Source organism: Pelophylax lessonae, assembly GCF_965119305.1.
Source record: "Pelophylax lessonae genome assembly, chromosome: 5".
Taxonomy (NCBI): domain Eukaryota; kingdom Metazoa; phylum Chordata; class Amphibia; order Anura; family Ranidae; genus Pelophylax; species Pelophylax lessonae.
Window position 1 is genome coordinate 346155502 of NC_138772.1, and position 15887 is coordinate 346171388.

General features: G+C 41.3%; 1 protein-coding gene across 2 annotated transcripts in view; it reads right to left on the reverse strand.

Moving 5' to 3' along the window:
• Positions 1–337: 337 nt before the first annotated feature.
• MBOAT1 (membrane bound glycerophospholipid O-acyltransferase 1) overlaps positions 338–15887 on the reverse strand; it is a 117523-nt gene continuing 101973 nt past the window's right edge. For both annotated transcript variants that reach the window (XM_082259317.1, XM_082259318.1), the window contains 3 exons: positions 9720–9852; positions 7368–7519; positions 338–1170 (listed from right to left, as the gene is read on the reverse strand). In XM_082259317.1, the coding sequence (XP_082115443.1) occupies positions 1002–1170; positions 7368–7519; positions 9720–9852 (454 nt within the window). In that variant the 3' untranslated portion in view covers positions 338–1001. The remainder of the gene's footprint in view (positions 1171–7367; positions 7520–9719; positions 9853–15887) is intronic.

The window sequence follows — 15887 nt, forward strand, 5'->3', positions numbered from 1 at the left end:
TAATTTTCTGCCAAGTGTTCTACTCCTCCAGGGGGCAGTATAGCCCAATGATCATGCAGATCAGGAGATGCGTTCATCAATGAACGAAAGAGAAATGTTATTTTTGGTGAGATACTCCCAATAGGACACGTCTAAAGGGATGCAGGCACAGCAGCTTTCCTCATTAGTACCCTGCAGCTGCTGCAGCTGATTCATAATTATGAAACCACTCCCATTAGACCCACTCAGCACAGAGGAACAAACAGTGATTTCTTCAGAATAATAAAAGGTAGAGATCTGCAACAACGTTTGTTAAAATCCTTACAATGTACATGTGCGTGCTCAGCCAAAAGGGAATGTTTTTTTTTCTCAACTAGAGTGGAGTTATACTTTAATGTAGCAATTTTTAGATTATCTGTAACAATTACTCTCCTTAACACGTGTTGAAATATTATTTACACAGAGGGTACATTATTTTCAATGTGTCAGACAAGTCAAAGACTTATGTTTTGAGAGGAAGAAGCAATAAAACACGACCATTGTGTAGCACTGTAAAGTAGGAGGCGAAAATGGACACATAACTAAATAATTATAAATTATACACAGAAACAGTTTTTAAAATATTGAAATATATTGAAAAGATTATTTACATCCACCTGCTCTTTTTTACAAGTAAATTTATAAAAAACGGATAGAACTATACCTTCCCTTTAAGTGAAATGTTGCCAAATTGATCATTATTACAGTGGTGTGCAGATGACCTTTAAGTACTTTGTTACAGTGGATGATCCATAGTGAATGACACGGTTGGCTTACTCCAGGACACCATTCACATAACTGAAATGTTTAGTATTAAAATTTGGAATGTTTAAGTCCCATAAATACAAAAAAAAAAAGAAAAAACACAAATAAAATAATAAAAAAAAGAGGATCTAACACTGGGATACTGGGCCGTCCAGTATTCTCAGTCTTTGGTGTGAGCAAACATGTATTGTGTATAAAGTCCATTGTCCATCTGTCACTCATCTGGAGTTATTGTTCATGTGCTTGAAGGGTTCCTTTTCTTCCAAATGATTGGTTGTGGATAAAGGAGTCTTTTTAGAGTAATATCGCTGTTTGTCCTTTGATGGCTTGTTGGGCAGAATAAAAAGAACAATGACGACAGTAATATGGAGGTAAAAAAAGAATGACCTAGGCAAAAAGAAATTATGTTTAATTTCACAAAAATGCTATGTTTGAGATGACCTGAACATTTTCATTGTGGACATGGCTTAAGGCTGACCATACACTATGCAAACTGATTGCACAACCTAAGATTTACCATGTAATAAAGGAAACTTTAAAAGAAAAAAAAAACAGCAATTTAAGAGTTGGCAGTTTTCATAGGAGTTGTTCAACTATTGTGATTTCATTTAGATCACATCACTTAAAACACAAGTGATATTAAGAATTAGCTCTGCACATATTGTTATATCATTTTACACACATTTTGTCCTTTGTGGTGCTGGCTGGATACTAGCGCAGTATTCCCCACGCTTATAAGAATCTTAGGCAGCCAGCACCACAAAGGACAAAATGTGTGTAAAATGATACAACAATATGTGCAGCGTTAATTCTTAATATCACTTTTTTGAACGCCCACCAAACTTCCTGCCCCCCTGGACCCTGTTCCTTCTCAAATGCGACGGTCACCCTATGGCTCTATCCTACACTCTTTAACTAATATCTTCAACCTCTCCCTCTCCACTGGCATCTTCCCCAACCCTCTAAAACATGCACTAAACACTCCCATACCAAAGAAAGCCTCACTAGATCCCACCAATCTTAACAACCTAAGACTCATCTCCTTTATGGGCCATACACACTATAAGATTTTTTTAAAGCCTTTTTCTTTAAGACTTACTAAAACCATATAATATGAGGTCAAACCTAAACACTTTCAATTTGTATGCAATCTGGCAGGCTCTTGCACTACATAGAAAAGGTAAATCTGAAGGAAATCTAACAACAAAAGTTGGATAGTGTGTATCCAGCTTAAGCCTCGTACATACGCAACGAATTTCCGCCGGCCGGTCGTCCGTCTTTTGTCCAGAGTGGTGTCTGTTGGTTGGAATGTGCTCTAGACTGCGCACTAATTTTGTCATCCGACAGAATTATACTTCAGAAGTGATGTCATGTGTTGGATTGCTTTCTTTGTGTTCTTTCATCTCTGAGCATGCCCAGTCTTGCTCATAAGATTTTTCCCTGTCGAAATCTATACTGACTGCACGAAAATGGGACCTGTTTTGACAGTGGACAAAAATTTTATAGCCTGCTCACCAGAATTTTTTCGGCCGAAAAGTCGGAGTCGGTTGTCGAGAGCACCATACTAACAAGCCGAAAATCGGCAGATCGGTCGTCGGACGAAAATTCCCGGCCGAATTTCGACTCGTGTGTACTGGCCTTTACTCCCTTTTGCCTCTAAACTCCTTGAACGTCTAGTCTACAACCGCATCTCATCGAGAATAACACTCTTGATCACCTTCAGTCTGGATTTCACCGGCAGCTCTCCACAGAAACTTCTCTCCTAAAACTCACAAATGACTTACTAACAGCTAAAACCAACGGTTACTACTCTGTACTCTTACTCTTGGACCTCTCCGCTGCCTTTGATACAATTCACTACCCCCTCCTCATCAAAAAACTCAATTTGCTTGGTCTCAGTGGCTACGCTCTCCATTGGTTCGAATCTTACCTATCTCACTGCACCTTCAGTGTCACTAACAACTCCACTTACTCCTCTGCAACTCCTCTTAGGGCCCTTTCACACGGGCGATCCGATCGGATCCTCCATGCAGCTCTATGGGGCAGCGGGTGTCAGCGGAGACACCTCCGCTGACACCCTCTGCCATCCGTATCCGATCCTGTCCGTGAAATCTGGACGGATGGAAACCCTATTTTTCCATCCGTTCAGTGATCGGATCGGATGAGAGCGGACAGGCGGTTCGCTCTCATCCGATCCCCCATAGAGGGCAGCGGGGGCTGTGACATCTCCCTCTCCGCACTGCAAGCGGAGACGGAGCTGTCATCCGCCGGCTCAGCGGGGATCGCGGATCGATCCCCGCTGAGCAACACGGATCCGCCTACGGAGGTGGACCTTGTGAAAGAGCCCTTACTGTTGGGGTCCCCCAAGGTTCTGTCCTTGAACTTCTAATATTCTCAATCTACACCTCCTCCCTGGGTCAGCTAATAGCCTCCTATTACTTCCACTACCATTTCTATGCTGATGACACCAAATCTATCTATCTCTCTACCCCTCAGCTCACCCCATCAGTCTCCTCCCGCATCACTGATTTACTAATAGACATATCAGCCTGGATGCCACACCACTTCCTCAAACTAAATCTATTTAAAACCGAGCTCATAATATTTCCTCCCCCACGTGCCCCTTCCCCTAAATTCTCTGTCAAGATCAATGGAACAACTATCAGTCCTTCCACACATGCCAGGGTGCTAGGGGTAACCCTGAACTTTGCACTGTCCTTTCAGACCCACATCCAATCCCTGTCCAAATCATGCCACCTTAAAAACTCTGCAACATCTCTTGAATACGCCCCTTTTTAACCAAGGACACCACCAAGCTACTAATTCACTCCCTGGTTATCTCTCGCCTCGACTACTGCAACTCCCTCCTCATTGGATTATCTTTACATAGACTATCCCCCCTTCATTCCATAATTAATGCTGCTGCAAGACTCATCCACCTTACCAACCGTTCACTCTCCTCCACCCCTCTCTGCCAATCCCTCGACTGGCTTCCACTCACCCAACGAATAAAATTCAAAGCACGAACAATAGTTTACAAAGCCATCCACAACTCTGCCCCCAGGTACATCACTAACCTAATCTCAAAATATCAACCAAGCCGCTCTCTTCGGTCCTCCCAAGACCTCCTGCTCTCTAGCTCCCTTGTCACCTCCTCCGATGCTTGCCTCCAGGATATCTCCAGAATTTCTCCCATCCTTTGGAACTCTCCCCCAATCTGTCCGACTGTCCCCTAATCTATCAATCTTCAGACAATCTCTGAAAACCCTTTACTTTACTATAAAGTAGCCTATATGTCTTTTACTAATACACTGTTTCACTTTCTCCATCAGCTCATCCCCCACAGCTATTACCTTTTGTATCAATTGACCCTTACTTTTAGATTGTAAGCTCTAACGAGCAGGGTCCTCTGATTCCTTTAGTACCAAATTGTATTGGAACTGTAATGTCTGCCTTAATTTTGTTAAGCGGTGCGCTATATAAATCCTGTAGAATATTATTAATAATGATTACACTTGTCTGGGGAGTTCAATTCATTCCCTTTGACCAGGTAATGTTGGGGAGAGCCAATAGACACACAATCATAATCCCCATCAAGCCACCAATGGCTAGATTGGGCAAATGTTCTCTAATGTCTGCAAGTACTCTTCACACCTATTTCTCTAGTGAATTGTGTTAATGTCCATTATCTTGCGCATTAATGTGCATCATGTTAAAGGATAAGTTCACCTTTCATAACCTTACACCCATATTCAGGGTATAACATGTAACATGTTATGAAAGGACTGGCCCCCACTCCATCGCTTTGACAGCTAGCGAGGTATCTTCTCCCCTGCTAGCGGTCACAATTTAAAAAGCAGTCGGAGCAGTGTTCTATTAATGGAAATCTACAAGTCCTGAAAGCCTTAGCGGCTATCAGCTTGTAGATCTCAATGAACTACCACAGCGCTGTGAGCTTGATTCTTCCTATCTGAGTGTATCTGCTTGCTCGTACGAGCAAGCAGATACACTGACAAGCCTGCAGGAGTCCTGCATGGCATCAGTGATCTGCTGGTGGAATGCTTTACAGGCTCTTGCAACAAAAATAATAAATGCTAATTTTTTTAGCTGTAAAAAAAAAAAAAAAAAGTGCAATTATTATATTTTGTCAAAAGGTGAACTTGTCCTTTAAGGCAGCCCATTCTTTCTAATGGGATGTCAATGCACTACAATATATTAGTGATGCATTTCTGTGACTTGTGTTGATTGTAAAGCAGATGCTTTGTATTAGGGTCACCATACATGTTACAAACTTGACATACAATCAAAATTTTAGATTTACCCAAACTATGTAATACGAGCACATACAGAAACTATCCAATTAATCCATATCCAATCAGGCAAGCCCCCTGCACTGCACAGTTGTTGGTAGATCTAAAAGCATATTGTATAACCAGATTGTAATGTGTATAGTGAGCTTTAGTGCTTTGGGGTGGCACTGAAAATGAATTGCACCACAATGCACTAACCTGTAATGTCAGCCGTAGAAATGCTTTACAGCAGTCGCTAAGTAGAGGGTCTATTTGGCAGATCCTTGTGAAGGAGGGCTGCACTGTCAATGTGGTCAGAAGCTACGCCTCAATGTACTTTTTCCACCTGGGTAACAATTAGCAGGAATGATTACCTTGTGCTGAGCTCATTGAGATATATTGATCCAGTAAATTAGCTAAAAATTAAAATACAAAATCAGGCTGCTTGTTTTATTCTGTTTTTGGGAGCCCTTCACTTGTAATTCTGGGCAGCAAATAGACAGCTTAGCACAGGTTTGCGATAAATTTACACTGAAGAGGAGACAGATTTTAACTTGTATAGATGCACAATTAAGTGGTTGGAGCAGGTTTTATTCTGTTGCAGGGCTATTATATAGAGCAGTTGAAGGGAAATTTATGAATGCAGCTGCCTAATAAAATAAATCTGTCCCACTGTTCCTGCCTAGCAGTGCCTGGCTGTGCAACAAAATTAATACATTTCCCCCATTGTCTTCATGCCTGTGTATACAGAACTTTACGCCAAAAAGTGGTTGGTTCAGCAGGAACCAGGCCAACTATCGGCCTATGTGTACAGTTTCCATTCCGACAGAATCGGGTCTCATGATCGACTTCTGTCAGAACAGGCATACTGGAAAACCAGCATCCAATCAGAGCTGGCAATCCAATGGCTGTGATCCATCTGTGAAAACGCGCACTGAGAGGGGCGAAACACGTAGACGCAATTTCCGGCTGGTCAGTAACGTCAGAACGTCACTTCCGATCCAGCGTGGAATGCAAACAAGGAAGTATTCTAACACAGCATTATCACGGGACACGGATAGTTTGAACACTCTGTACTGGCCTGATATTTATGAGAAGCGATTATAAACCTGATGCCTTGTGAGTTGCCATTCTGCTCTTAAATATTAAATAAATATTGGAACGTACCACGCTATGGTTTTTTCATCTTCCTTGCCCTGAGTGAAATATAGAGAGGGACCATAGAGACCACTAACATCTATCCTGCCCTGCGTGACATTTCAAGAGGAGTCCTATGGAGTGCCTACACTTACCAGTCTGAGCCCTTTTGACCCATATGCAGTACTGCTAGGGGGTCCACAGTTTCTGGAGTGACACCGGCCGCTGTATCTGCTAAGCTGGGGGAGTTATCCTGTGAGCATCAGTGTCCTGGTTTCTGTGACCTGGTATCTGCGATATATGACCTGTGTAGGTCTGGCCATCCAGTAAGAGTATATAGATTAATACCTGGTGGTGGACCTCTATCTCCCTGCACTATAAGGCTGGCTGGTGTGGATTGAACTACTCACGTGGACTCTTTTGCTGTATGTTCCAGGGATTTGATTGTCCATTTTATGGACTAGCGCTGCACCTTCACTTTTATTGTTTTTTTAAGATTTTCATTCAGGATCTTTTTGTGTCAGCTGCTTCAGTTTTTTTAAGTGATTATTGTCACTTTTTAGTGATTGTTATTAAGATTAGAGCAGCAATACGCCCATTTTAATGGCTGTGAGTGCTGATCAGTTCAGCTTGGCAGGGGGCGGGATCCCCCTGTCAGTAAACAATAGCACAGCAGGGGAGATCACTGTACTAACATCACTTGTGTTAGTAGTAGTACAGCTATCAGTCAGTTTTTTTGTTTACTTTCACCCCGCTGGGTTGAACTAAAAAAAGAAAAAAGAAAAAAAAAAAAAAAAAAAAACGTAGTGTGTACCAGGCTTTAGTCTGTCCACATCATTGTAATCCTGTTTGTCGGCAGGTCACTATATCTGTATAGATTCAATGGTGCAATAGTAAAGTGTTGGGGAGGAAGACTGCAGTGCTATTAAAAAGAGAAAGCAAAAAGTCTACCTGTGTGACATAACAGAAAATGTATTTTAGACCTCCTATCTGTTGTACCAGTATAGAGTTTAGCACCAAGAATCCAAATAACAACTTCCAATAGAAAAAACTGATGAGATGTAAATGTACTCATGCATATCACTTATACTGAATGATAATTTACACACAGAAATGAGTCATTCTAAACAATACAAGCATATTTACATGGATACATACTTGTACAACTTAAGGGTAGGCTCCACAGCCAGCAAGAAAAAAGGGGCACAAGTGTAGGAGATGGCCAGCTGAGTCACAATCCACGTGATGATGTCATACCCAAGTTTACGCACTCTTGAAATAATGAAGTACTGGCGGAAATTATTTCTTACCTAAAATTTGAACACAGTTTATATGAAGTTTAATGCTTTTTCCCTGTAGGACAAAACTGTTATTCCAAACCCAAAAGAACTGCTTTGAACAAGTTTAGTCAGTGCACTCGGTCTAGAATGTGTACAAAATAGGTTATCTCAAGAATGTTAATGTGGTAGAGCATGCCTTCCAGTAATAGGCACTGATAATATCACATTAGAAAAAGGCAGAACTGCGTCTGTTTCTGTTTGGTGTGGTGTGCAATGGACACAAAGAAACAACAAAACTCGAAATGCTTTTTATAAAAGGTAAGCCTAGATTGCCTTAAAGTGAACCAACCATTTCTTGGTCTAAAATCGGGGTAATGAATTAAAATTCAAGGAGGTCCACTCAGTAAAATTTTCTTCCAGCAGAGGTCTGAACCACCTGTTTGTGCGATTACTCAGATCCTTCACATCACAGCCCCCTCTGTACTTAGGCTAGGTTCACATCTCTGTGGCTGGGGAACATGTGCGAATTCGTATGCATTCCCGACCCACAGGAAAATACACTGCACTTTATTAGATGCATGGGAGTGCCAATAATTCTTAATGGCACCCCCGCGCATTCGCACCTACAGCACATTCTCGAGTGCACCAAACCACATGGTGGTGCTGTAGCACCATACAGCTTGATGTGGTGCAAAAAAAAAAAAAGTGTTGGGACTTCGTTCCCTCCATTTCTCACGGGTAGAGCAGCCCATTAACATGAAAATGGGCTGCCCTACCCGAGCCGCATATCAAAATCCTGTTATTACATCAGCATCCTCAATCCCCCTTTCACATAACAGTCACTGCCCTGGATCCTAGCAACCACTCACCTGCTTGTTAACCCAGGCAGCCCCTGCCTTCCATCCAGAGCTACCCTGCCTCCCGCTGTCGGCTTTGTGAGAATGACATCGGCGGCAGGGACAGCTCTGGGCAGAACGGTTCCTAAATGGCAGTACCGTGGCGATCCGGATAAGACATTGACTCAGTCTGGACTATGGTTTGCCATTTAGTGATGCCTGGTCTTTAATGTTTCTAAAACTTGGCACACACATCCAATTCCGCAATAACCAGACAAATTTCGATCCGTGTGTAGCGATCATTGGACCGGATTCTGCCAAACAGTCCTGCTGGAAAACCAACATTCCATCAACCGCTGAAGCCCTGATCAGTGCATGGTGATAGGTTGGGGCCGGGGGGGGGGGTGATCTCCGCTGTCAGAATACAATAGTGCAGCAGGAGAGATCCCTGCAACCACATTGCTTGAGTGCATGCAGGAATCTGAGTTTTTTTTTTTTTTTTTCTTTTTCAGTTCAGCCCACTGGCTGAATGTAAGTTTAAAAAAAAAAAAAAAAAAAAAAAACCTCACAGTTGGTACCCAGCTTTGGATATTTTTGTGCTAACATGCAGCATTGTGCAATGCCTGCAAGTAACCGCAGTTGAATGATGTGGGGTGGGATTCAAAATAAAAGGTTTTGCCTGGAGTTTTGCCTAAAGGTAAGTATCAGGCCAACCTTAATAGAAATGGATCTGTTGAAGTTTAAAAAAAAAAACAAAAAAACTTACTGGCTGAATCACCAGGTAAAAATAAGGAAAAGATAAGCCTAAAAAAAGAAAAAGCTGATAGTCACCACATCTAAGAATTGGTAAGCTGCAATATAATAAATGTTTGTTCTTGGGTTTAATACTGCTTTAATAGTAATCTTCATCAAATTGGGGCATAGCTAAAATAAATATCTGAATATTTGAATCCATTCGTGTGTTTAACAAATATGGACAGATTGTCTAGCTGTTCAGTCTGGTAGAGTTACAGATTAACCCAGCTATGGTGGAGCATCAAGCCTATGAACACCGCTCAATAGCTACCATCTAAACTAAAGCAAATTTTCATCTTTCACTACATCTAGTATCATGACCAGTCAGGTTGAGCTTGAATCAACAGTATAATACACTTCAATGCTTACATAGATTGTGTCCACTGAAGTGTTTTGCACGGAGCATGAGAGCTTCCATCCACCACAGTGGGAAAGGAGTGCTGTCCTACATGGAGCAATGCTCATCAGAGCTGAAGGAGGCAGCAGGTGCAAAGCTGTGGACGCAGCCCCTCACCTGTAAACGCAACCCCTCACCCATGTGTATAGACATTGCTATTGTTTACTGCCATCATTTTTATTATTCGTAGCACAATACTCACTGCTCTTGCAGCCAACATCACAGGAATACCAGTAATGAAGGTGAAATAGTAACCAGGATAAACTCCATGCCACAGTGCAGAGAGGAGAAATGTTAAAACTGTACGATACTTTGGAGCTCGGTCATAGCAGACGCTGTAGAAACACAATAACCAGGTTATTTTAAAATGTTAAATATTAGTACTGGCAAAACTTTAAAAATTAAATCAGGCCAATCAACCTATAGCACAGATAAAATACAAATGTGGAAGCGTTTTTTTAATGGTAAAGGATTTATATTTTTGTCATTCCGTCCTAGGATTTACACAGCTCTGCCACACACAGGTAGGGCCTCATTCACAAGGGTGATGACTCCATATAGCATGCAGAGGTCGTTGTTTGCTGAGTCTCAGCTTCCAGGAGCTGCATGCAAGCAGTCCATTGAAGTCTTTTATGATGCAGCAGCTGCAATGACACGGCCGCTGGTCATAATGTGACAGCCACCCCCCACTTTTCAGCGATGCTGAGCAAGGGACCCTCTTTGTTCAGTGTGCAGAGGGGAAACAAGAACGTCCCACTGTTCCAAGTGCACCCTATAATCACATTCACTGAATAAGAAATTATAAATGGAGTATATCACATTATACCTGAAACCTTTCAACTAGCCTTAAGTTCATAAGTAACTAAATGGTCATACAAGCCCTCAGAATATTGGATATATTTCAATTTTTATTCTGCAATTATTTAGAGATCTTTTGCATAGTTTTCTTGTTAAAGATTTGTGCTCTAGGAACTTTTTTTTTTTTTCTGGTCTGTTTTTTAAAATAGTGTCAGAAAAGGATACCAGGCCTGGCCCAGACCATGTCACCCCATTGTTAGGTTGTCACCTAATAGCCTTGTCCCAGGATCATGCAGCAAGTAGTTACTGGTGCCTATTCACTGCCTGCATGAGCCATTTAGCCCCCGTTCACACTAAGGCGACCTGTGAGGCGACCTGGTCGCCTCACAGGTCGCCTCCCATAGGGAAGCTGTGGACCCATTCTAATAGGAGCGACACAAGTCGCTCCGACTTAGAAAAAGGGTCCGAAGCTTCTTTGGGGCGACCCGGAGGCGACCGCCATAGACTTCAATGTTATGAAGTCCGTGGCAGCCGCTCCGAGGTCGCGGCGCGCTGCTCACACCGCGACCTCGGAGGTCGCGGTGCGAAAGTAGCGTCGCTCGTATGTGAACGGGCACTTATGCTTTTGGCATGTTGGGCAACTCAAATGTTATGGCAAGGATCGACACAATATTATGGCGCTGTTTAGCAACAAGTCCAGAGCTAGTTCAGCCTGAGCACATAGGCAAGGGTTACTTTAGTGAAATATCACATATCAAACAAATCATTGAAGAAATAGTTATATGCAAATACTGATTTCTCCTGTAAAAGTTGACTTTAAACCCAGCTCCCTTCTGCCTCCCTATTACTCAGTCAAACCACCCATAGTATTAAGAGAAAAGAAGGGTGGCTCAAGAAGCAGGAGGGTTGGGGCCAAGTTATACTTTTACAGCAAACATTGAGATTTGCTTATAAACTTGCTGAACCTACAAGTTGTGTTGACATGCTGTTTTCCCTAAATTATAACTTTTGTATTGCTTCATCATAACATTGGATTACATCACAGCATTACACAGGTTTACTACAGATTAACTTTAACCTGTAACATGCCACCAGTGCCTGAAGTGGAACTTTGATCAGAAAATTAAGTCCTGCTAGATCACTTCAGGCTGGCCCCCATTTGCAGGTATAGCTATGTAAAACATTAAAAATAGATGCTTAAACTGTTTAAAGCTGGATACACACTATCCAACTTTTGTGGTTAGATTTCCTTCAGATTTACCTTTTCTATGTAGTGCAGGGCCTGCCAGATTGCATACAAATTGAAAGTGTTTAGGTTTCACCTCATATTATATGGTTTTGGTAAGTCTGAAGGAAAAAGTCTTCAGAAAATCTTATAGTGTGTATGGCCCTTAAAGGATAAGTCCACCTTTTCTAACATGTTACACCCATATTAATGGTGTAACATGTTAGTGCTGCAGCTGCCCCTGTGCCCCCCCTAATCCCCGCTGTGACAACAGACCAGAATCTTTTCCCCGTGTCTGCTGCCACAATTCAAAAAAGCTGCAGCCATGCGGGGCTCCACCCACCCGGCTGAGTCACTCATTCATAGCATTCTGTGAATGGGAAACAACAACTACAAACAGCCTTTGCGGCTGTCAGGTTATAGTTCTCAATGAACTGCCATTGTGGTGTTGAGCACTGTGGTTAGTTGATTGAAAGTTAATGTCAGTGTGTAACAGAATACTTGTACGACTTACAAGCACACAGCTTACACGCAGAGTCTGCAAGAGCCCTGCACAGCACCCATGATCTGCTGATGTAGGTTCCCAATAAAAAAAAAAGTGCAGATCCTTTACCCATTTAAAGAACAAGCCTTTTCTGACACTTTTTGTAAAATTAAAAATCTAAATTTTTGCTAGAAAATTAACTAGCAAACCCAAACATTATAGAGAGAGAGAGAGAGAGAGAGAGAGAGAGAGAGAGAGAGAGAGCGCAAAACCCACCATTTTGTTCACTAGGGCCTCTGCTTAATTTTTTTTTTTTTTTTTTTTATCATTTACTGTGTGTATCTATCTATCTACACATACACACACTATCTCACAAAAGTGAGTACACCCCTCACATTTTTGTAAATATTTTATTATATCTTTTCATGTGACAACACTGAAGAAATGACACTTTGCTACAATGTAAAGTAGTGAGTGTGCAGCTTGTATAGCAGTGTAAACTTGAGGGGACAGCAGTGTAAACTTGCTGTCCCCTCAAAACAAGTCAACACACAGCTTTTAATGTCTAAACCGCTGGCAACAAAAACGAGTACACCCCTAAGTGAAAATGTCATTTTCCCTCTGCGGTGTCATGTGACTCATTAGTGTTGCAGGGTCTCAGGTGTGAATGGGGAGCAGGTGTGTTAAATTTGGTGTTATCGCTCTCATACTGGTCACTGGAAGTTCAACATGGCACCTCAAGGCACAGAACTCTCTAAGGATAAATAAAGAAAAAAATAAATAAAGATGGCCTAGGGCTATAAGAAGATTACTAAGACCTTGAAACTGAGCTGCCGGACAGTGGCTAAGACCATACAGATGTTTAACAGGACAGGTTCCACTCAGAACAGGCCTCATCATGGTCGACCAAAGGAGTTGAGTGCACGTGCTCAGCATCATATCCAGAGGTTGTCTTTGGGAAATAGACGTATGTAGACGTAGACTCAGTAACCCGCAGCGAGATCTAAGGCTAAAGATTACGATTTTAACTGTAAGTTACTGCATATTTTAAAAATAAATATTCTTAAATACTACACCATGATGGCCCCTATCTTTCATTGAGCCATAAAAGGAGGAGTACCCCGCTATATAACACACAATCAAAAGGAGCCAGAACCCCCCCTGAAAGCCGGCAGCTATAAGAGGAGTGGAGGAAAGGCAGCCATCCAGGCATACATATTAGAAGCGTATACAAAGAGGTAATAAGGTAAGCAGTTAGCACATCTGCACGTGTGACCACCGGAGAGCACCACTGAGCACTGGTGGAGGAAACCTTTGGCTGAAATAAGGACTTTTAAGGAATATTTAAAGAGAAAACACCACGTATATGGACACTCTAGCACTATATTGAATACTGCTTATTGTTTATAGGCATACACAATGAAATATTGAGTCTAAATGCACCAATAATATTTGCACTAAGTGTATAAATCCACACTAGCACTGTTGGAATGCACTAGCACTTTATTTATTTTTACATCACAGCCCCATTGGTCATTTTTTGTGCACTTTAATCTACATTTGCAGTGATATATTTGTGAGTATTTATTCATTTTGCACATTAATTAAATTTTTAGGTTTTTGCATAATCTTATATTCAGCACATGAGCATCTTTTGTGAATAATTCACTTATTTGATACCTATAATGGTTAAATATGTATGAGTACCTTGTAAATTATTCCGTGATGTAATATTGAATATTTTAATGCCTTGAAGCGCAGTACAAAACCCCCTTATCTATGATCTTTTAAACTGTGAAGGTAACAGTACTGTACTTGCGGAATCAGGGGTGTATAATTTATTGTCTACCCGTGATAGCGCAATAATCACACACCTATACAGATTGGCTGTGTGTTGATTTATTTTGAGGGGACATCAAATTTACACTGTTATACAAGCTGTACACCTACTACTTTACATTGTAGCAAAGTATCAATTCTTCAGTGTTGTCACATGAAAAGATATGTACAACTGTCATGGTGCTGTACATGTGATCATTTATGACACCAACCATTTAAGGGGTTTGACAGTTTGGTTGAGGACATAAGCAAATGTGACAGCAATCCCGACATTTCAGGAATGTAACTTTTTTAAACCGGTAAAGTGAAACTTTACCCATAACAACTTAATAAAAAAAATAATGTTGTTTAGCAAGAAGCAAAAACATTCCACATTTATAATTACGCTAGCAAAATGATTGTGTGCTGTAAATTGCCTCCAGCATCGCTCCCGGTTCTTCTTGAGGGAGGCTGACATTTTGCCAAAGCCCAGAGTCCCAGAGCAGAAGTAAATCATAAAGCGGAACTAAACCCATTGATTTACCGGCCTCAAAAAACAGTTACATTCCTGGAATGCTGGGATTGCTAACAGTCACATTTGCTTGTGTCCTCAATTAAACTGTTAAACCATTAAATGGCTGGCAAGTGCAAATCCAGCAGAGGCTAAGGGGGTAGCTTCCTTTGCTGAAAAGGATAAGAGGAATTATTTCCACTTTAGGAATGATGAAGTACATTGCAGTTAGGAGTTAAAATGCTTTTCTATTCTAACAACAGTCTTCATAACTGCATCAATGATTCAGGGACAGGGATCTATGCCTTCCCTTAGGAAAAGCACCTCCACAGTGAGAAAACACGTGTTAGGCACACATTTAACCCTTTGATTGTCCCAGATGTTAACCCCTTCCTAGCTAGTATCATAGGTACAGTGACAGTGCATATCTTTAGCACTGATCACTGTATTAGTGTCACTGGTTCCCATAAAGTGTCACTTAGTGTCCGATTTGTCCGCCACAATATCGCCATCCCACTATAAGTTGCTGATTGCCGCCATTAGTAGTAAAAAAAAAAAAAGCGTACCTGGATTTCATTTTAAAAATCTGGTCACCTTACTTTATTAGGCTTTTATCCAATACAATATTTACCCACACTTATAGCCAAAGGTCTTTGGACTTTTTGGATATTACCATTTATGTAGATGAAGATGGCATTTTGGGCTCCACCCTCTTCCGCAAAACCACTGCAGGCAACACTATATTGAGGGCAGACAGCTCCCACCCTCAACCTTTAGTATCTAGTATACCATACAGCCAGTATTTAAGATTGCGACGTAATTGTACGAAATCTAAAGATTTCGAGAGAGAAGCTAAGAGCTTACAGAGGAGACTCTTGGGAAGAGGCTACAGTAGGGCTTGTTTGAAAAAATCTTACCATAGAGCAAAAAAATGGAACAGGACTGATTTGATTTTTGGCAAAAAGAAGAACAAAACTAATACTGACGGGGTACGTCTAATTACACGATATTCTGGTCAACATGACCAGGTACGGTCAATTCTTAAAAAATTTTGGTACCTTCTAGAGGCAGATGAAAAGGTATCGAAATTTATTGATGTCCGCCCCCAGATAACGTTTAAAAGGTCTCGTTCTTTAAGGGACCAATTGGTTCATAGTCATTATGCTCCTTCAAACAAATCCAAAAAAACACTCACAGGTACATATTCCTGCAGAAAATGTAATTTCTGCAGATATCTACCTAATGTAAGTGAAATCATTCTCCCTAATGGAAAACTGTATAGACCGAATTTCTATGCGAATTGTCAAACAGTAGGAATTGTCTATATAATGTATTGTAGTTGTAAAGCCTTTTATATAGGCAAAACAAAAAGGCCTTTCTTTAATCGAATTCGTGACCATGTCAAACTTGTCAAAAACAAAAAGTTCGTAAGTCCCATTAGCCGACACATGGGTTTATACCATGGCTTTGATGATAGGATGATGACTTTTTTTGCCTTGGAACACATCCCACTGAATGAAAGAGGTGGAAGTGT